The 23,592-nt window shown below is 35.2% G+C and overlaps 1 protein-coding gene across 1 annotated transcript in view; it reads right to left on the bottom strand.

Annotated features, from left to right (window-relative positions):
- Window positions 1–23,592, bottom strand: part of si:dkeyp-14d3.1 (transmembrane protein 132C) — a 556,433-nt gene that overhangs the window by 60,724 nt on the left and 472,117 nt on the right. The window contains exon 6 of the mRNA XM_056463261.1: window positions 2,017–2,225. Within this exon, the coding sequence (XP_056319236.1) occupies window positions 2,017–2,225 (209 nt within the window). The remainder of the gene's footprint in view (window positions 1–2,016; window positions 2,226–23,592) is intronic.

Here is a 23,592-nt window from a genome sequence, read left to right as displayed (position 1 = left end):
TCCGCTGTGGAGACCCCTGATAAATAAGGGGCTAAGCTGTAGGAAAATGAATGAATAAATGGATGAACAAAAAATATATTTTGAAAAATGATTGTTGCTGGGACCCAATAACATCCACAACAGCAGCAATGATTTGCCTGTCATTTCAGGCATTTGTCAGCAATTTCTCAAAACCTGTCAGAGAGTCAAAATCGGGGCTAAAATCATAAAATTGTGTATTAGTTGTGTCTGATCAGGGTTCGAAGCTGAACTCTGCAAGAAGGTAGATCTCCAGAAACTGGGTTGAGCACCCCTGCTCTAATGTAAGATATTATGTGGCCATTAAATACAACATTCGGAGACTTATTACAACAAGAACAATTGCTGAACAAAATAGCCTTGATTTTAATCTTACAGCCACAATATAAATTGCATTATTACGTAATCTGATATATAACTATATATTAATATAAAATATTAATAATAATTATTCATAATAACTAGTCCCTTTGAGCTAGCTTCCGTTAAGCTGAATTGCTACAATTAACAGCATTAAGGTTTTGTTAATTCTGTCTGTCAATAGAGAGAAATATCAAACACTGTAAAAAATGCTGGGTTCCACACAATCAATTTGTGTTGGAACAACATAAAGGAATTAAGTTAACTTTTTAATTTTTACAAATTTAAGTGGATTGAACATATAACAATTACGTTGTCCCAACGAAATCTCTAGAATTGCTTTCAGCTCATTTTAAGTGAAGTTTATTTATAAACTGATTTCGAGAGGATCACATGCTTATGATTGCTTACAGCTGGTCCTGCATTATCAATTTAGGATTCACCAATCAGACGATTCCTAAGTTTCCATAAATAACCTAAGTTCCATAGCATAGTCATCTTCGTTTTGAAGAATCCCCCCTTCATCCCCTACTCCTCCTCCCCCTCCTCCGTTCCTAGATGGGTGTCACAGCAGCCCATTGGTTAGCAATGTTGCCCCACAGAAAGAACGTCACTGGTTCTAGTCCTTACCAAGCCAGTCGTTTCTGTGCGGAGCTCACACCTGTGCCCACGTGGGTTTCCCCCAGGTCCCCCGTTTTCCTCCCACCATCCAAAAACATGCAACTTAAGCTAATTGACTAATTCAAATCAAATAGGCACTATAGAAGTGTTCCTAGTAAGTAGTTATTTCTTCATAACAATCCATAATTGCTCACTAGCTTCAAACAGCAGTGGAGTTTTCGAGATCTACCTAAGCTCAAACTCCCCTCTCACCCTGCAAACAGGAGGGAGCCCCGGGCTCGAGGAGCTTATGAGCTCAGGGCTCTCTATATAAACACACTTTATAATCAATCACAATCACAATCAAATATTTTTTTTGAGTGAAGGTTTCATTAAAATGACCTTCATTTGTAGTTTTAAGATGAATGCAAGCATTATAGATTTGTGACAACACTTCTTGGTGAACTATTCCTGCAATGCCTTTGTAAAATTATACAAAATAACCAGCAATCTCACATGAAAACACAACGACTTCATAAACTGTCAAAAAAGTGGCTTAAACTAATTAATATGATTAAATTCTAATGAAAATAGAACATATTTAAAATAAAGGAGTGCCCCAAACCCACCCTTACACCCAACCATCATTTGGAGGATGAGCATACTAAACATATAAACAATTTTTGTAAAAGGTTACAAATTGCTGAGAGATTGCATTGAAATACCACTTAGCTAAAGACCATAACACAATATAACCTGAACTAAACTTCAGAAAAAGGATGAATCTTCCTAAAACCTGTTCAATACACACACTACAATATATGTTTAAAATATCTATCCACAGAACACCTGCTGTACATTCACAGACCCTCAGGTGAAACCCCTGGCCATACCAGATACAAAACCAGACTTTAAGATGTGCAAAACTTTGTGAGTGACAGGTTCTCGAATTCTGTGGAAAGTTTTCCCTGTGCATGCAGATTAAACGCGAGCCTGCCAATCGCCGATATTCTCACAATTCAACATAAAGATTTGTACCTCTGGGTGTTGGGGTTTACGGGGATCCTCCAGCCCTTGATCTGACTGAGTTCTGTATCCGAAACTTCAATGTGCAGGGGCAGTTTAGGAATCCAGACTTTCACCTCGAGCTGGGCCCTCAGGTAACCGTACGTGAAATTCACCAGCATTCTGACCCGTCCCCTCATCTCTTTACCATTCACATAGACGTAATCACACCTGTCTGACACCTAAGAGAAGAAATAAAGAGCATGTCAGTGGTGGAGAGGCAGGGAAAGAACAGTACATTGATCTTTTCTAGACACCTTCGTAAACTTCAGATTACCAAAATCAATACAGCGCATCCGAGAAAAACACACTAGGTATATTTGAAATGGACTGACAGGGAAATCTTTCTAGCTTATATTGAGCAAAATATTTTATTTTGAAAAGCGAGCCTTGACTCTCTGTAGTAAGTTCTGGTTTAAGCATCGCCTTGAGTTTATGGTTTAAAACAAAGACTTGACGGAAATGTTCACCCACACAGACTTGGGTCACAATTAAATAGCCCATGTCTTTAGATTTCAGTGCAGCGTTTTTATCTTGGCTTCCGCAATCTCCCAGTCTTTCTCATCTCTTTCAGTTGTTCTACTGGTTACCTTTGAATGAAAAGATAAAAGTGCTACTGGCTCTCTCACATTTAACAGCACTACAGATGTTCAAGATGAAAACAGCACCCTGTTATCTAAGACGGAAGACTGAAAGTATAACTACTTATGTGTGTGTGTGTGGGTTTTCTTTATAATTTCTGACAGATCTGACAAAACCTTCTTTGGAAACGTCTTTAGTTAAACATACATTCTTTAAAAAATTAAATAAATAGGCAACTTTATAATGTTTAACCATATATTATGTGTGTGTGATATAATTTAGTTACTGTATATTAAAAATATTTTTTATTAACTGATATTGTTAATATACTTAATATACTCTGATTACTAAAATTGATGTTGTACCTTTAGAATATATTGACATCTGCCTTTAAAAGCAGGTGATGAACATGAAATTACTGTCCATGATGAATCAGTTCATCACAAAGTTCTTCCACATTCTGATTTATGTACTGTCATAGAACTTATTTTATGCAAATTACCCTTTCTTAAACTTTAGCTCACCTTTTTATCTTATTTATATATATATATATATATATATATATATATATATATATATATATATATATATATATATATATATATATATATATATATATATAAATAAAGATTTAGGACAGTATGTAATATGTATAATGTAATGTTATAAGAAAGGAAGTAGTGATTTCTAAATTTACTATGACTTGTATTTCATTGCAGACAATGCCACAAACATTAATGTGTTCCTCATGATTTTATATCAAAATAAACATATTCCAATTTTGGTTTGTGCTACACATTTCGAAAAAAGTTGGCACAGGAGCAATTTAAGGCTAGAAATCAGGTCAATGGGTTAAATAATGATGTGATTTGAAACAGGTGATGTCAACAGGTCAGGTGTTATTATGACTTGGTGAAAAAGCAGCATCCAAGAAAGGTCTAGTTCTTTAGGGGTTGAGGATCACCAGTTTGCCAACAAATATGTGAGAAAATTATTGAAACATTTAAAAATAAAACTTTTCTTCCAAGATAGATAGGAAGACATTTGGATAATTTACCCTTTAACAGTTCATAACATACAGTTGAAATCAGAATTATAGCCCCCCTTTGAATTTTTTTCTTTTTTAAATATTTCCCAAATGATGTTTACAGTTTTTAATTTCTGTGTATATTCTACAAACATGGTTTACAATTTTTTACAATCGCTATGACAGATTTTTCAATACATTTAACAAGTTTTCTAAACTCTTAACACAGTTAGCACAACAGCCTATTGTAGGCTGTAGCCTTTGTAGGCTATACAATTAACACATTTCTTGTTGCTTTAATACAAAATGCATCCAGTTAAAACTAATTTAAAATGCTTGAACTTCTTTTACACACAAACTCAACCAAGACCAAAACAACGTAATTTTACGGTCAAATTTACAAATGCTTTAACACGGTAAGTCAGAACAGATGACATCATGTTCTGAACAGAACTTATATAGGCTAAAGTCAAAGTGAACAGTTGCTCATATTGTGAATTGAAACACAAATATATCCCCTGTATTTTATTCCATTGCCAATGAAAAACAGTTTATCGCAGTTATTTAAATATATAAATCACAGCAGATTCCCATTTAGAAACCACACTCAAGGTGTTGAGGTCTTTCCAATCACATGATCATATGTTCTAAAAGAGGACGCTTTGATGCTCTCAGTATTCCTTTTAAAAGCCCAAAGAACTCCGGGAGCAATACGTCCAGGTGCGGTTTATGCAGTGTGCTTTGATGTAAACTACTCTATAAACCTGGAGTTCATTAGTACATACAGTAGATAAACAGTACAGTACAGCTTTCACATACACTGTGTCCAAATATTTTCAGAGAGTCATGGAGTTGGAGGCCAATCAAGTCCAACATGAAATTATCTATGTTGATGAGGCTGGCTTCAACTCAGCGAAAAGACGTCGCTGTGGGAGAAACATAACAGGCCAAAGGGCCACAGTCACTGTGCCGGGCCAGAGAAGATATCAGGTGTGATGTGGATGAGAACATGTGGCCAAATGCAGAAGACCAGGCAGAATAGGAAATCACTTTATTTTTTTTTATTATAATTTTTTTATTATAAACAGCTTTTTCTGTGTGTATATCTTGCAGTAATGTCCATTTGCAATAAAGTATGTACTGCAGCAATTCTGTGTCTGTATTTTATTTTTTTATTTTTTTACATACACCTCATTTTATAAAGCTACTCTGAGATGGTCATTCATTTTTTTGTATTGAATTTCGGCAGCAATAGGAATAAATTGCATGCATTTACTAAAACCAACAACACAAAATGCAGAGAGGCTTCAAATAGACCTGACACATACTTAAAACAATGCAGTATCTGTAATGTCAGCTGATTAGAGTGTTTTTTGTCACAGAACATGTGTTAGTGTTTTGAATAACTGTTTGATTTTGAAACATGTTTGCAGTGCTTTGTTAGACATGGTGTATTGTGTGAGTTTATTATTGTATTCTGAACATTAGTTTTGGGGTTTAGTTTACAATGTGTGATTTTGAGCATGAAATTAACCATTTTGCCAATTGTGTGTTTTAGGTGTATTGGTTGGTTAAGAGTTTAGGAAACTTGTTAAATGTATTGAAAAAAACTGTCATAGCCATTGTAAAAAAACTGTAAATACAATGAATTGAAATAGTGTTTTAGCAATTTCTGAGAATTTCAGTATCCCACCACTTTTCAATGCACACTGTCTATATCGGTCTAAATATTTGTTAAACATGAAGTATCATTTGTTTTGAGTACATCTATAATGGCAATATTTAGTGTCAATTATCCTTTAATGTTTATTCCCATTACACTTTGAAAAAATAAAGGACCAAACAGTTCAGATCAGAAGATTACCAAGAATGGGACAGGAGGTAGTGGTGATGCTGAATAACTCACAGAGACAAAAAGTTAAGTTGTACAATGTATTTCTGTATTATATACACACAAAAGAAATAACAGGAATAAAAACAAAGCAACTGTTTACCCCAGGGGCACCCTTTATATGATGTTGAAATTGTCAATTTCACAGTTTTATTCAATATGAACAATAAGAGATCAAACGTATCAACAGTTTCCAAAAGCTTTTGTTACATGAAGCCACAATCAACTTTTTCTAAAAACATCAAGCTTAAATTCCACTTCACTGAGAAACAAAGTAAAATGAATTAATTACTTATTTTTAATTTTTACTCTATTATGTTCTCACAAAATGTTTCAAGTCTTCTTTAAAATTATGAGAAACTTTAGGAGTCAATTTACTTGTGTGAAGAGAAATATAGAAGAAATGAAAATGAAATGTCCTTTTTCCTTTTTCCAAGAAATTAGTCTTTGCCGCTATGTCCCTTGAAATCTGCACATGCGAGACTCGCCATCAACTGAGAATCTGGGAAAAAAATACAAAATCCAAGAAAACAAACAAAAAAACCTGCTCTGTTCTTTTCATGTACTATTCTTTTATTCCGAATAGGTACACATGAACACAATGACATCAGTGAACAAGTCAAGATGCAAACTCCATCACACTCAAATAAGCATAAATCCGCTCAATCCTTCGTCATCCTGATGTTATTCATTCATTCATTTTCTTTTCGGCTTAGTCCCTTTATTAATCTGGGCATGCCACAGAGGAATGAACCGCCAACTTATCCAGCATATTTTTCCAGCATACTTATCCAGCAGCATATGCCCTTGAAGCTGCAACCCATCACTTGGAAAATCCTGATGTTATATCTTAAAATTTTTAATTTTGTGTTATTTTTGAAAGAGTTAACAGAAGTATTTTCTCTATATTAATTTTTTATTAATCGTTCAATTTTCCCTTCCCATTTTGTCATGCTGTGTATCTCTTCAGACATTTCAACCATATCCGCAAACACAAAGGGGCGGAGCTAAGCATTCAGCGTTCCAATTCATTTTTTAGCATTTTTAATACATATTATTTCAATCCTTATTTTAGCATTACCACTATAACACTTAAATAATGATGATAATGTTTATATTTATTCATCATGTTATCTGGTTACACCTATTGGCAATGTTCAGTTTCATAAGGTTATATAAAACACTGCCATTGTCATTTTCTATTGTAAGACATTGCAACATTCTCCATAATAGAATGACTTCCTCCTAATACTAAAATATTTTTTTGTTGTTATCGAATAGTTTTCAAAAGTCAGTTCGTTTGTGATCATGCTGATTAAATGATAGAAATGGCACTTTTGTCCATGTGATACTTATATCAAATAAATATAAAAACAACAACTCTTACAAGGCATTTTTACCTCCACATCTTGAATTATGGGCTCATTCTAACAGGCTTCATCCTGCAGTAAATATTTGTGGGCACTCAAGAAGTGTGTAATGCTCTCGCGCTGCTAAAAAACAGAATTATGACATTACAGCAGGCGATAAATATCAAACAGTCCTTTAGATTTCTGCATCCTAAGCTGTCTGGTGTGCCTCAAATAAAACATTGTACCACATACATTTTCATGATTTTTCTTATTTTACAATATTGTTTATCCCTCTGGCTGGATGGAACATATGTTCGGGACCCCTGTTCTGATGCTAAAGATTGAGGCATACTTAATTTTCCTCATTTTGCTCTGGTGGTGCTCAGTTATTCATAAACGGCTTTTAAAATATATTGTACAAAGCCACAGTATGTGCCAATATGAGCTCAACACATGCACTTCTGCTTCAACACACTCATTATACTGTGTACTCATATACAATGTTCAGCATAAATGAGTACACCCCATTTTGAAAATTAATATATTTATTCATTTCTCAGTGAATATAGGTCATATATATGTTGGTGCATTTTAACAAATCAGATTTATTAAACCGATATATTTATAAAAAATAATATTTTATTCACTGAACATCTTTAGAAATAATAATAAAAATAGATACATATATATATATATATATATATATATATATATATATATATATATATATATATATATATATATATATATATATATATATATATAATAAAAAGATAATACATTTAAATGAATCAAAATTCAAAAATTACAAACTGTAAAATTAACAAAATCGTTTTTTTTTTTTGTTTGTTTCTCTCGATTTTTGCTGTTTTTTAAAATCGTATTTCATATTTTGCCTAACATATAAATTTGAGCTACTAATTTCTGGGCCATTATCATTAGTTATTTTGTTAGATAAGCTCCAGATTTGGCTTTAGTACTGATTCATCTAATGTATAAATATAATATTTTATAGCATCCTATAGAAAATATTAATTTAAATAAAAGATTTGTGAGGGGTGTACTAATAAATGCTGAGCACTGTATACTACACCACATGGGGCCAACCTCAGTTCCTGGAGAGCCACAGCTCTGCACAGTTTACTTCCAGGGTTGAAACTAAACAAAGCAGGGCTGCGGCCCTCCAGTAAGTTTGATATCCCTGTACTACTGTATACTCATTTACTGTGATCTACACTATTTTTGGGTGAAACATTTGTACACTCAAAATATTTGCAAAATTTCACAAAAGTTGTGAAATTTCTAAAATATTCTCAAAGAATTAAATAAGTGTTACTAAAAAAATTAAGTATATTCAAATAATTTGATTCCCAGTGTTGGATTGCGGCTGGAAGGGCATCTGCTGTGTAAAACATATGCTGGATAAGTTAGCGGTTCATTCCGTTGTGGTGACCCCTGATTATTAAAGGGATAAAGCTGAAAAGAAAATGAATGAATGAATAATTTGATCAAATGGAATCATAAAATTAGATAAATTTAAGAAAATTTCTTAATGGATTCAATTGTTATTCAAAATCAATGATGCATAATAATAATAATAATTTGCTTTTTACTGAATTTATTTACCATTTACTCTGTGAAACTTAATTTCCTAAATTGGTGAAAAGGATACAAAATATTGATAAGACAACAAGTAATAAATTAAATTAAAACCAATACCACTATTTTAACTATTCTCAAATATTCAAATCAAATGTACCAAAAGAATTAAGGGCATATAAATAGTATATTTTGCTACAGATATATGTATTGAAAATCTTAAATATACTAGCATAAGTACATTTTACGTAAAATTAAATGTGGGATTTTTACTTGTTAATTTTGATAAGCCAAACTCCAATAGTCACTTTTAGAGTGTGTTGTATGCTCAGGTAGCATTGAAAAAAAAATACAAACCACAATAACCTCTATTTTGACACAAACATGTTGGTAGTGGTGATTTTCAAGGAGTCTCTCTCTATATATGTTATAATAAGTAAAAATAGCTTAGTATATGGTCTTATCCTACCCCTATCCCTAAAACCAACCCTTAGTGGAAACCTGTGGAAAAATTTTAATGTCAAAATACCTAGTTAAGTATGGTTTTTACATTTTAATTACAAGGCCAGTAAACCACAACAACAGAGTAAAACTAGATCATAACCATGTCATCATCAATTTCTGGCCTTGTAAACCACCAAAACCAGCACACACACACAAGCATACACATGTTGGTATTGGTAGTTTTCAATGACTTTCCATACGGGTAATGCATTTTAAACAGTAAAAAATTCGATTAATTTCAATTCATCTTTATTTCTATAGCGCTTTTACAATGTAGATTGTGTCAGCAGCGTAACATAGGAGTTCTATTAAATTGAAACTGTGTCAGTCCAGTTTTCAGAGCTGAAGTTCAGTTTAGTTAAGTTCAGCGTTTAATTTTCACTGCTGAAAGTCCAAACACCGATGAGCAAATTCATCAATGCACAGCTTCACAAGTCCCAGACCAAGCAAGCCAGTGGCGAGGAACAAACTTTAACAATAGGCGAAAGTGGAGGGATAAAAAAAAAACTTGAGAGACACCACACTCAGATGTGCAAAAAAACGCGTATTGTATTGCCCTAACACACCCCTACCCATAACGCTCACAGGAAACCTGTGGTAAAATTTAAATATCAAAAAACTTCAAGTATAATTTCTAAGCGTTTTGATTTACAAGGCAGAAGACATGTCCTCATGAATCACCTCAATAAAGTAAAACTAGGTAATATGACCATGTGATTAAACAAATGACTGTCCTTGTAAACCTCCAAAACCAGTACAAACACACACAAAGTGTATAAATATGGATGCGCATGGCACATACAGCTGAGGCAGCCACCAAAAGCCAGCCTTCCTTTCTAGATGGCAGCTGGAGAAAAGGGCAGCAGTTCTGTTAATAATGATGAGTAAATACAGCGGCCTATCTTAAGACACACACTCACAGAGGAGACAGAAGGGCCATCTCATCCTCTTACTGAGGAGTTATGAGGCCACATTTCAAAACCATCCGTTTCATAAATGCTGGCGCAATTACTTGGCACAGTGTTCCCTTCTGATGCAGGCCTCAAATCACTATGACTGGCTCCGGCCGACTTTGATTCTTCTAACCAGGATCTGACAGGGATGGAAACTACAGAAGCAACACACACCATCAAAGTGTGGCCAGCAGCGCAAAGATAAAAGCATGCAAAAGCACACAGCCTCACACACACACACGCAACGACACGTGGCTGCAAACCCAAATTTTGTGCACAGCCTCTTTCATATTAATCGAGCTCCTAGGCTCTTTTCTTATATTTGTAAAAACATTTACGTTTCTATTTTTTCCTCATAAGGAATATTAAATCTCAGTCTGTCAGGGTCTGAGAGCTGCACAATCATTCCATTCTCCCTGTAGAGCAATTAGAAGATCCAGATCTCTGCGATATAAGTTAAAAAGCCACTGGGCTCTTTCCATGTTTACAGTACGCTGACTTTTTAAAAAGCAGTGTAGAGACACAAATCCCATGATATTTCCATTTTACTAAAATAAGGATACCATTTCCCAACTAATTGTGACACCCAAGAAGAAATATCATTAGAAGCCTGTGTAAATAATATAAATACACAACAATTATATTTGTGAGCCTGGACCACAAAACGAGTCCCATGTTGCATGGGTATATTTTTTTGGCACTAGACACAAATGCATTAAACAATGATCTATTTTCCTTTTATGGCTAAAATCGTTATAATATAGTGTAAAGATCAGTTATGTTGGCGGTTCATTCCGCTGTGGCGACCCCTGATGAATAAAAAGACTAAGCCCACCCGCTTCAAATGGTATCATTCGATTGAATGGGCATTATCAGTGGTTATCAGCTGATAGATATGGGCCAGTAGGGGCCTTCTGTGCCTACTGGTAGGCTTAGAAGGCTGTTATCATCCATCCTCATTGGTAATAAGTTATACTAATAGAGACTCCAGATCCAATCTCAGAGTAATCCAGCTGGTAATCGAAAGTCTATTGGGTGGCGCGAGAACATTTTCCAGTTGGCATTTTCAAGTACGATCATTGAAATGAGCATGTAAACCAAAATTAATTAGTCAATAAGTGACAACAATACAGAAATGTGATTTAAAGTGGCGTGATATGAGTGTTGACATGAAATAACTGTGTTGCAGTTGCGTTTGTTAATGTTATATATTACGTTATAAGCCTGTGGTTATATATGATGTATGTGAGCATTAATGTTGCTAATTAGCATGTTTATACGTGTCTGAAGCTAATGGGGAAATATAGTTTACTAGTTAAACGCAAACTTAGCCCATAAAAATGTCTTATTTTTGCTTATTTTTGGAAAATGAATGAAAGATAAAAGATTAAACATTGCAGAGATTTTAATTTGGTCAAATTTCTCATTACTTTATTAAATCATTTTCTTTTCGGCTTAGTCTCTTTATTAATCTGGGGTCGCCACATCGGAAAAAACCGTTAACTTATCCAGCATATGTTTTACGCAGCGGATGCCCTTCCAGCCCCAACCCAACACTGGAAAACACCCATACAGACTCATTCACACACATACACTACGGCCAATTTAGCTTATTCAATTCACCTACACCACATATATTTGGAGTGTGGGGAAAACCGGGGCACCCGGAGGAAAGCCATGCTAAAACGGGGAGAAAATTGCAAACTCCACACAAAAATGCAAACTGACCCAGCCGAGGCTTGACCAGCAACCTTTTTGCTGTGAGGCAATTGTGCTACCCAATGTGCCACCGGGCTGTCTTAAATTTCTCAGTTTTTACATTTTTTTACTCTCAGATTTCAGATGTTCACATAATTGTATACTAACCAAATATTGTCCTATCAAAATAGACCATATACATCAATAGGAAGCTTACTTATTTATTATTCATATAATACATAAATCTCAATTTCCAAAAATGTACAATTATGAGCAGTTTTGTGGTCCTGGGTTACTTTTTTGTACCCATCTGCTATTGCTTTTTACACCCTCTCCCATGTATTTGCATGGGACATTGTTGTTAATGCTTGCCAGATGCGTGCAGGGTGTGTCTGAAGCTTCACATTGATGAGTTTATCATGGTGATGACAACCAATCACATCCAGCATAGACCACCACACAAAAACACACTTGTATAAAAGATATACATACAGTATACATAGGCTAAGCATTAAAAAAAAAAATTATATATATATATATATATATATATATATATATATATATATATATATATATATATATATATATATATATATATATAATGGGCCGCCCACTCTGAATAAATGCACATCCTATTTGCACTTCACATTTCTACTGGATTGCATATTGCCCATACGTCACATACGATTTCAAATGAAAATGTTCTAAAACCATATGTTTCATGCATATTTCACATAAGTTTCATACATATTTTACATGTGATTTTAATAGGATTGCATATACATGTAGTTTTTATGCAAGGACATCAATTATTAAATCAAGTTGTACAGAAATTTTAATTCAATTTAGAATTAGGATTGAATTTTAATTCTACAAAAATTTGACAAATAAATAATGTAAGTTATTTAAACATGTCTCAGATTTATAAATGTATGTATTTTATGTGAATGTCTTTCCAGTGTCATCCTCCTTTTTTGTTATGGGTTTTATCTGTTTTTTTTTCTCAAGTTTTTTCTTCCACATCCTCTGGTTACTATTTAAACCGTTTAAACTTGTGAGCATGTGCATTAGCTGGAGAAGACTGGAAATCACACATTTAATTTAATTCAGTTCTTGAATTCTCTATAGCCCTATTACAATGTAAATTGAGTCATATCAGCCTAAAGGTGCAGTAGGTGATCTGCCAAAATGTTAATGTTAGCTTTGAAAACACAGTCCCTCCCCGCTGTCCAAAGCCAAGCCTCCTGAAATCATGAATGCAAATATTCAGACTGAATATTCAAGCATGGTAAACAATATAGGGAGTGCATCATAGGTTGTCATTGTTCCAAAATGATCCAATGTGAAAATAAAATAAACTTCACCTCAGTAAAGCAGGCCAGGCGGAATATCGCTATTTACTGATGTTTTGTTGTTCAACTAAATAAAAGATCTACATTATCAAAGCTGTAAAAGGTCCATTATGAAATAGAAAATTGTCACATCAATCGTTCACCGGAAGATTTCAGTGGCTGAACAACACTTCTGTGCATATAACCCATTCATAACACAACACAATCTACATCAGCTTTGCGTGACTAAAATAGTTTTAAAACATAACATTACTTCAGCTTTGTTTTTACTGCTGTCAAACAGCGAATTTGCGTGAACGGCTGCGTAGATGTACAAATCTACATTTGCTGACAGACTGTTTGGGCTACATATCAGAATTATGGGAATTATCGGCCTGACAATTTTTTAATTGGATGAACATTTTTTTGTCTTATGCCTTACCCAGAATATAAAAAAATACATAAAAATACATTCATTTATTCATTTTCTTTTCGGCTTGGTCCCTTTTTTAAAAAATAGAGCAGAATGAAGCGCCAACCTATCCATGTTTTATGCAGCGAATGCCCTTCCAGCTGCAACCCATCACTGGGAAACATCCATACACACTCATTCACACACATACACTACGGACAATTTAGCCTACCCAATTCACCTGTACCGCATGTCTTTGGACTTGTGGGGGAAACCGGAGCACCTGGAGGAAACCCACGCAAACACAGGGAGAACATGCAAACTCCACACAGAAACGCCAACTGACCCGAAAGCTCGAACCAGCGACCTTCTTACTGTGAGGCGAACATGCTACCCACTGCGCCACTGTGCAGCCCCATACAAATACATTTAGATCATTTATTTTAATCACTACCATAGGAATGCAAAGAGACTTCCTACCAGCAAAACAAAAAATGAAGGCAATCACCTACTGCACTAATATAGATGAAAAATACAATTGCTCAAACTGTGGAACATACCATCAATTCAGGCAGGTATAAGAGTAGTGTAGTTCTAGATTATTAATAATAATAATAATAATAATAATAATAATAATAATAATAATAATAATAATAATAATAATAATAATAATAATAATTTCATTTTAGTATAAATGTCACTGTTGAAGTTTAGTTCAGATCAGTGTAATACAAATTATTCACTGAAGAGCAGATCTATTAATGCACAGCTCTACCAGCCCCAAGCAGGCAAGCCAGAGGCAACAGCATAATTAAAGGTAATGGGACAGGTCACTAGAGATTTGATGTTGATTTGAAATATGTAATTTAATTGTGAGTTCAGCAAAGCAGTTTGAGAGATTTTAAGATTCCCAAATTCATTTAGATAGAAACAGATTTTGGATGAACTGCCTGGGCCATTACAAATATGGCCATCGCATGAACAGACTTCCTGTCAAAAGGATTTATAAATATTCAAATATTAGTTTGATCATGAGAACTATTTTCTGAAAGGTAAGCACCTCTTTTCGCTTAATATATGTATATTTTTATACAAATTACTGATTTTTAACAGATTGTTTAACACTCTCTGAAGGTCATTTTTCAAAAAATGTATTTGGTAACCTGGGGAAATTTTATCTAAAATGTTAACGTATTAATTGGACTGTGATTATTCAACATTTTCTGAAAGCATGTCTTTTAACTCACCATTTGATTAAAAGAGTTTGAAAAGAGTGCCTCAAATTCTAGTAAACAGTTCAAAGATCTCTTAAAATGTTAAAATATTCATTTGACCTCATGATTATTCAACATTTTCTAAAAATACCCTTTTGCCCCCTCACCGTTTGAAACACAATGACTCATTCTGAAGAGTCGCAGACCTTGTTTTGTAAGTGCAGTGTATGTGATGAAGAGACTATTAAATAACATCATTATAAGTACTGAACAATTCAAGAGTAATATCCCTGGCTCTGGGTGAACATCACACACACATACACTCATAGGGCAGAGTGAGATGTCTAATCCAGTATCAGAACATCATGGTGAGCTGCTTTCTTCACTTAAGGGTTGTTAGAGCTGTGAGGGTTTGTTTCATGCTTGTCTGATTGATAGAGTTGTGTGCTGTCAGTGTTCCCTCTGCTCTGTCTCTAAAGCTTTATCACTGTTACTTTAACAAAGTCAGAGCGTGAAGATGCTTACGCTGTCTTCGAGCACTGCCAAACTTAATTCTTTCATCACACTATAGATGAACAGGGGCTTTTAATCCAAATCACAAGGGAATACAGTTGTTTTAATGTGTAATGATTTGTTCATTAGTTTAAGTGCATTTTTCATGTAGTAGATGTGTCTGAATATGTTAGGAACACTCTGAGAACTATTTTATTCAGTTAAATTAATAATTCATTCACAATTTATCCCAAAATGATGGAACAGACAGACAGACTGACCGACCGACAGATAGATAGATAGATGGTAAAAAATTCAGCATGTTCCTCTGATGTTCCTTCGAGCAGATTAACTGACTCTTTACACACTTCACACCACAGGGAAATCTGATAGGATAATCTTAAGAACCACCAAGATAATCGGGTAATTAACTAGCAGGTAAGTACAGAGGTAGGGCACAACCTGTTAAGAGCACATGCCCTTATTGTCTTTAAACTCTAAAATGCCCTTTTGCGATTTTTTTTTCAATAAAATGCTCAATAAATGTTACTTGAGGGCGACATAGTGGCTTAGTGGTTAGCACTATCGCCTCACAACAAGAAGGTCACAGGTTTAAGCCCTGGCTGGGTCAGTTGGCATTTCTGTGTGGAGATTGCATGCTCTCTTTGTGTTCACAAGGGTTTACTCCAGGTGCTCCGGTTTCCCCCACAGTCCAAATACATGCGCTATGGGTGAGTTGAATAAGCTAAATTGGGCTAAACAGGGCATCCGCTGTGCAAAAAATATGCTGAATAAGTTGGCGGTTCACTCTGCGGTGGCAACCCCTGGTTAATAAAGGGACTAAGCCAAAAAGAAAATGAATGAATGAATGACTGTTAATTGCCATCCTTTACGTCTGTCTGCCTCTTTTACAAATATTTTTTTTATATCCCATTCGGAACCTGTGTCCATTAAAATGGACATCACATGTCAGGCCACTTTTTTGTGTGTGTGCCTGCAGTGCATGAGAGTGGACGATTGCAATCCAATCAAATGGCGGTAAGCCTCGGCATGTTGTAAAAAATCCACAACACTAAAAAGCAGCATGGCATCACTTCACCCTAGACACAGACGTAAGCCATGTAGCCACATGTTTTTATTCAGATATAGAGATATGTTTGCCAATATTACATAGATTTTATGTAAAAAAGAGGAATTGCACTTACTAATTAAAGTTTGAAATCTTTTGTAACATTGTAAGCTTTAGATCAGGATTTTTTTCAAATACTTCTGTCCATTAGGATGTACAATGGGTTCAAAACCTGTTACTGAAAGTAACTCTCCAGTAAAGTTTTTATATATAAAAAACCATATCAATGTACTAATTCATTGCTGTAACAATTTCATATGCGGAATATACAGATCTTGAAGTTCTTGAGCATATAGCAGATAGAAATATCTCAAATGTATATTATGTGAAGTGATGAGGAAGATGAAGATAAAGTTATAAACAAGATGCAATCTGTACAACAAAAACATCAAAATTAAAGTAAAAATGGTACAATGTTAATGTTCGTGATTTTGAAGATTATACCAGCAATCATGCATTTCTTTTGTATTTTATGTTGGTATAATGTAAAGTACAATTGTTCTGACCTGGTGTCCATTGAAATGGACAACAAATATGTATGAAGAGTTCAGATGCAAAAACCTTTAAGTGCCTTTTGAAATTTCCATGGAAAATGAACATTTTTCCCAGCCTCCTTTGTTTACGTTGAGATATTTTACTTTAAAGACCAGGAAAATTACTTACGCTTTGTAGGGTTGGGCGGTACACCGGTGTCATAGTCATCACCGGTTTGACATTGCGCCACGACATTGATTTTCTAATATCGTCAATACCGTAATAAATCAATTATGCGCGGCTTGTACGGCTGCATTTACATCAATAATAGCTAATTCTAAATAATAAGGCATTCAATTTTCTTCAAACGTTCAGTTGTGGTCTGAATACATGTCCTTATACTACAGGGCTCGAAATTACAACCATTTTGGTCGCATGAGCGCCCGTAATTTAATCTATGCGCCCTCATAATATATTTGGGAGCATTTGTGTGTCTGAATATAATGAACAGGGAGCTTTTGTTACTGCAGGAAATGCAAACGGCTGAAGAGTGAAAAGTGCACAGGTTTGCAAACCTCACCTAAAGTTATAATAATAATAATGGCGCAGATGACAGCGATCATGACATGAGGTAAATGTTGATCCGCCAGCTGAGATCAATCGAGTGTTTTCGGAGAAGGTGCCCGAATCTCGATGCTTTGCATTCACCGCGTGTTCAGCGCAAATGTCCGCTAAATATAAAATCTAACACTGTACACATCATCGCCAAAGAAACTCACCTTTACTAAGTTTACACTGAAACTACGGCTCATAACAAAGAGCGGAATTGCGCTGGTGGTCATCGCGAGAATCCTGCTCTGTCTGCTCATAAATTGGTGCGGCTGACTCACCTGCTTTATTCCACCAACACAGAGAAATGAAGATCAGCTCTTAACGAGACTCAGCATTTACAATGACCCAAACCAAAACTTTTAAAGAGTGATAGAAGTGAGACTTTCTTTTGTCCGTTCTTCCTTGAGATGTATATTATTTTGCTATTGAAAGTAATACCATGATATTATGCCGTCACCGTTCAAAAGATGAAAAATACTGTGATATTAATTTTAGGTCATATCGCCCACCCCTAACGCTTTGCCATAAAAGTGATCTTACTGAACATTCACACAGGAGCCTGATAAAATTACACATGTTAGAGGACAATTTCAGATGGCATTAAGACGTTTTTGCATCTAAACTCTTCATATACTTAAAGGGTTTTTAATTTTTATTATTATAATTTGGTCTCATTTATACGGTAGGAGCCTCAAGAACTGTGAAAACATACTTTTACATTTTTTAGAAACTTGGAACATAATTGAGGTCTGAAGGGGATATATATAATATAAAATTAATATTATGCCGCCATGCTAATGATGAACAAATTGCACATTTGCACACATCAAGTCTGCTTGTCAAAAACCTAAATGTAACAAAAATTTATTTAATTCTTGTTTGAAAAAGTTGATGATATGTCATAAGAATGCTTAAATCATTTTCAATTTTATGAGCATCAGGGGAATTGGGTAAGCAAAACTGGCCATAGTGTTTGAGTGAGTGGATGCATGCGAGAGCGTTTGGGTGTTTCCCAGTACTGGGTTGCTGTAAGGGCATCTGCTGTGAAAAACATATGCTGAAATAGTTGCAGTTCATTCCACTGTGGTGACCCCTGACAAATAAGGGAGCAAGCTGAAGGAAAATGAACGAATGAAATTTAACAGCATCAAGTCAGCTTATCACTGACTATGGAAGAAGGATTGTGTGACATGAAAGACTTGAGTAATGATGAAGTCCTGTGAAGAGATGATGCCAACCATAGAGGACTTCTAGAGGTTTCCATAACCCTGGACCAGGCCGTATCCTGAGCAGATGCTTTGGCGGTCATGGAGGACTGGAGAAAACTGATTCTGAAACTGATTCCTGAAAGACCCCATTGACAGGCGAGTCTTTGTATTGATCTCGTGTGTCAGCCTGAACACCCACTGGTGTCTTACTCACAACTGCAGCTTCTCCACGATGGACGTCCAGTGTTCTATAGCCTCCAGCGCCTAGACTCTAGCTTTGCACAAGAAGTTTGGCCAGAGAAGAAATGGTCATGCCCAACTGAGCCTGGTTTCGCTCCAGGTTTTTTCCTTCAAATTCGTCAATTGGTGAAGTTTTGTTCCTCGCCACAGTCGCCAATGGCTTGCTTGGTTTGGGACTTGTGGAGGTGCGTATCGATAGATTTGCCCTTTCACTAGTGAAAATTAAACCACACTGAACTGAACTAAACCGAACTTCAACTCTGAAAACTGGACTCACAGCGCTATAGAAATAAATATGATATGAATTGAATGATGCTGGAGGTTTAGCTTTGCCAATAAATGCATACATTTAAATAGAAAAGTTGTTTTAAATTGTTTTTATTACAATATTATTGTTTTTACTGTATTTTTAACCCAACAGCCACACTGAACAAAACAGAATGTATATACAACAACTACTACTACTTTGATATGTACCTTTAACTACAAAGTAAACTGCAGGAACATTCCTGCAAGTTCACCACAAAAGCTTTGATTAATATGCCACATTTCAACTATTCCTACATCACTAACTCAAATCTACAGTTACTGACACACACAGGCACAGAAACACACAACACGCCATTAATCACTGCCACAGACGTCCAGAATCTCCCTCCACAATGTTACAGCCATGACTATTCAGTCTAGAAAATTAACTACCTGTCAGCCACATCCAATCAAGCGGCCGTCTGAGGAATGAGAGGACCGGACTACTACATGTGTCTGACTGAACAGGTCTGACAGCACAATTAACCAGGTCTTAAACTACAACTCTGCGGGTCTTCAGCGAAGGAGGAAGTTATTTATAATCAAAGGTGAAATGCATCCAAGAAAAGTACATTCAACTTTTACTTTCTCCTATTTATATTAAACACTTCATCTGCTCCGCCGGACACAGTTGAACTGCTAATGTTTCTCCACATCCACTATCTATGTCACTGCTTTCAGGAGAACCTGTAATCTAAACTCACCTTTTTTATGCGGTCATCAGTTTTACCTGACTGGATCCCAATAGTGCTTTACATCAAACGACTCACTGGCTCCATTGAAAAGATTCCCAGATAAAAATCCTGTGCTCTTTCTCACATCTACACTATACAGCATCAAGGTATATAGCCCAAGAATCATTGATTCCAAACACACACACTCAAATGCACACATACTCTTTCCTCATGAAGGTTTGGTCAATAAAATTTCGTTTTTACTGCAGATCCTTTGCCATTTTCCAGGTTTGAATGTATTCAAAGATGGCATTTTATTAGGCACTATTATTTTATGTGTTCAGTGTAGCACTGCTGATGACTGCATTGCAGTTTGTGCAGACAACATCTATATATTATACACTTGAGATGAACAGATTGGCCAACTAGAAAATGGAACTGGCCTGCCTTTCCCAAATAACAATGTGACTCTTGGTGTAACTGCCAGCACCAACTACCAAAGTACCAAATTAACGATGTAGTGCCAAGTGTCACTGTGAGGGGGAGGAGTAGATAACATTTAGGAGTAGATTTGTGAATTTTTGATGTTATTATTGTAATAAACAATACAAACAATGGGCAAATATGGGAGGTAGTGTTGTAGAGTAATGAATAACAAGTAGTTTTTAAAATTTACTATGTAGTTATATTTTCAGATTTCAGATTTTTAGTGCTGTCATGGTACTTTTACCATGTATATAATGTTCATAGTACATCCATCTGTAAATATTACCATAATTTTTCTATAACTGCACTTTATAACTTATACCTATATCCTGCACTTGCTGCTATTGCACTGCTGGTTAGACCGAAACTGCATTTCGTTGCCTTGTACTTGTACATGTGTAATGACAATAAAGTTGAATCTAATCTAATCTAATCTAATGTTATTTTTTCTTCAACCTGCATACATTACCTTATTTGTTTTATATAATTTTTTTTATTGTCTACGGTGATTATACTCCATAAATGGCTTGAAATTAAACTTACTCTTAAAAACACCCTTAAAAAAGGCACTGATTTAATCTACATTTTTTTCCCGCAGGGTATACGCTGTAATAATTTTCACAGTGTTATACCAAAATACACAAGACATGTCACTCATATTGCTTTGAATGGGGAAAAGTGTGTGGTCAATTTGGCGAATAAAGCGCCGCCTACTAGTACAAGAGCCAATCATCAATTGCTAAAGACTGATGGAGACACTCAGACCAGACATCTGCTTTTACGACAGTTTGGTGAACAAACATACTGGAATCTCAGTGAATACTTGCTTCACATATATAAGAAATATATCCAGATAAAGCTTGAAATCTGTACTTTTAAATGAATCAAGTGCACTTGAAAACAATCTGTTTTGTAATCTGTATGAAACAAACGCAAGATACTGTACAGTATGTCCTCTCAAACACACATCACATGACAGCAATTACTCAAACGCCCACAGACATATAAACAAAAAGTTACACTTTCATTTCTGGAGGAGACTTGCCATCAAGACAAAGTTGTGAATTACTTCAGAAGAGCAGCACGATTAGATGATCATTATCCATGAGGAAGATAATGTGTAGAACGGCCATACTGTAAATGAGGTTGGTGATTTCATTCATTTCGAGTGCGCATGTGCATTCGCTCGGGCAACCTGAAAATATGCACATTTTGTTTGATTCGGACATTTAGAAATTAAACATAAGACAGTTGTTGTGTAATTTTATTGAAAATTCCAAATACGTAACGTTATTGTAAGCTTGGCAAACAGTTTTGGAGAATTTGATGTTTCCCAATTCAGACAGAATACCTGAGCATACTGCACGAGAGGTGCTTCAAAGATGGTCGCCAAGTGAAATGACTGAACACAACTTTTACAGAAAGGCAAGAGAAGAAGAAGGGAGAAACCAGTTTAAAGAAATGCTAGCAGAGTAATTGGTCATTATAAAAAGCAACTTTTCATCCACTCATCGTTGAGCACAAGCTTCATTCTACACCACTGCATTAACTGTTAATATAACAAAAGCTCTTCTAAACTGCAGCGAAACAGAACATTAAACACAAAAAATGTCTTTCCCTTTCTTACCTTGTTTAAACCCCCAAAAATTTTATTTTAACATTGCTCTTCATTATAAATGCTGCTCATTTGAGTCATCAAAAACCCTGATGGTTTTACACAAAAGCCTTAATCAGCACAACACTGGAAATAAAAACAGTTCCTTTGAGTCTAAATCAGCCTATTAGGATGATTTCAGAAAGATCATGTGACACTGAAGACTGGAGCAATGCGACTGAAAATTCACTGTTAGCAACACATCAGTTTTTAACGATTTATTTTTAATGATTTTTTGCCCTTTATTGTGATAGGACAGTAGTACTGTAGTTGGTCAGGAGAGACAGAAGTGACATGATCCATGAGCTGGCATTCGTGCTCGGGACCTCAAAGAGCAGTTGCACTATATGTTGGCACACTGCCCACCAGGCTATCGGTGCTGACATTATATTACATTTTGAAACATATTACAAAATGAAATAATGCCACATTTAACAGTGTCACTGTAGCTTTGATCAAATAAATATCACCTTTGTTTGATCTTAAAAAATGCTGTATATATGCAAATGATTCTAATTAACTTTTACAAAGCATTAAATGTGAATAATAGTTAGATTTGACAAGTGAATCAAATTCATTTGTTCTTTTTTTTTCTTAGAGTGTAATATGAGACAGACACTTGTTCTACTCATATTTCTTATTATAAAGACCTGTTTGTTGAGGCATCACTAAGAAATTAAGACAAAAATTTACAATATTTGGCCAAAATCAACTATTTGAAAGTCTGGAATCTGAGGGTTTAAAAAATAAAATGCTGAAAAAAAAATCACCTTCAAAGTTGTCCAGATTGAATATACATACATAATAAAGAATATTCATCAAAATACTCCTCTTTAGAATTTTTTTTTTTTGCATACTCAGTGGCTTGTTACACATCCTTATTTAATATTTGTTTTATTCTTGTGTTTCTGTGGTTGAAACAATGATTCCGAGGTTACAATATACATATATTTGTAGTGTTTTTTCAACATATTTTACCTTCAAATGCTTATTCCTGTTTATATTGTGGCAGTGTCATGGTAACCAGCGATGCAGCCCTTGCAGATCGCTGGTATACTCACAAATCGCTAACAGACTACCATTCAACCTGTTCAGTAATATGCCAGTTGGGGGAGAATTTGAGTGAACCCACACAATTCATGTTCATTCTTCATTAAGTTTTTAAAACGTTTTGAAACAGTCATGATGTAACAAAACCCCTATACTGAAATCACATGACCTTGCCAATTTGATACACATTGCAAAACCCTTGATTTGAAACTAATTACATGTATTTTTTCATGAAGCAGTTTCAAAAGCAGCCACTTCTAGCAACAACAAAAAACAAGCAAACAACAAAAAACAACAGCATCTTAAAATGTCAGTTTTAAAAACAAATGTTAAAGGGGACCTATTATGCTCCATTTTACAAGATGTAAAACAAGTCTCTGACATCTTTAGAGTGTCATCATTTCAAGAACTACAAGTTCCAGTCATGCACCACACTCACACACCGGTTCCTGATCCCGTTTGATTACACTCACAAAGCTGAAGCTGCTCAAAGACTGATTAGTTGGACTATTTTGTCGGTTGATGATGCATGCGCTCTTTCTGTCATGTTGTCACGTGGGATTGTTTTGCATTCTTCCACGTGCTGCTGTTGTGTGTTCTGTTTTGATCACTTGACTCGCTAACTAGGATCAGCTGTTCTGTCGGTACTCAGCTCCAC

The sequence above is a fragment of the Danio aesculapii genome, chromosome 8, assembly GCF_903798145.1.
Source record: "Danio aesculapii chromosome 8, fDanAes4.1, whole genome shotgun sequence".
Classification (NCBI taxonomy): domain Eukaryota; kingdom Metazoa; phylum Chordata; class Actinopteri; order Cypriniformes; family Danionidae; genus Danio; species Danio aesculapii.
The sequence above is the reverse complement of the archived record's forward strand: the minus strand, read 5'-3'. Positions and strand labels throughout refer to the sequence as shown.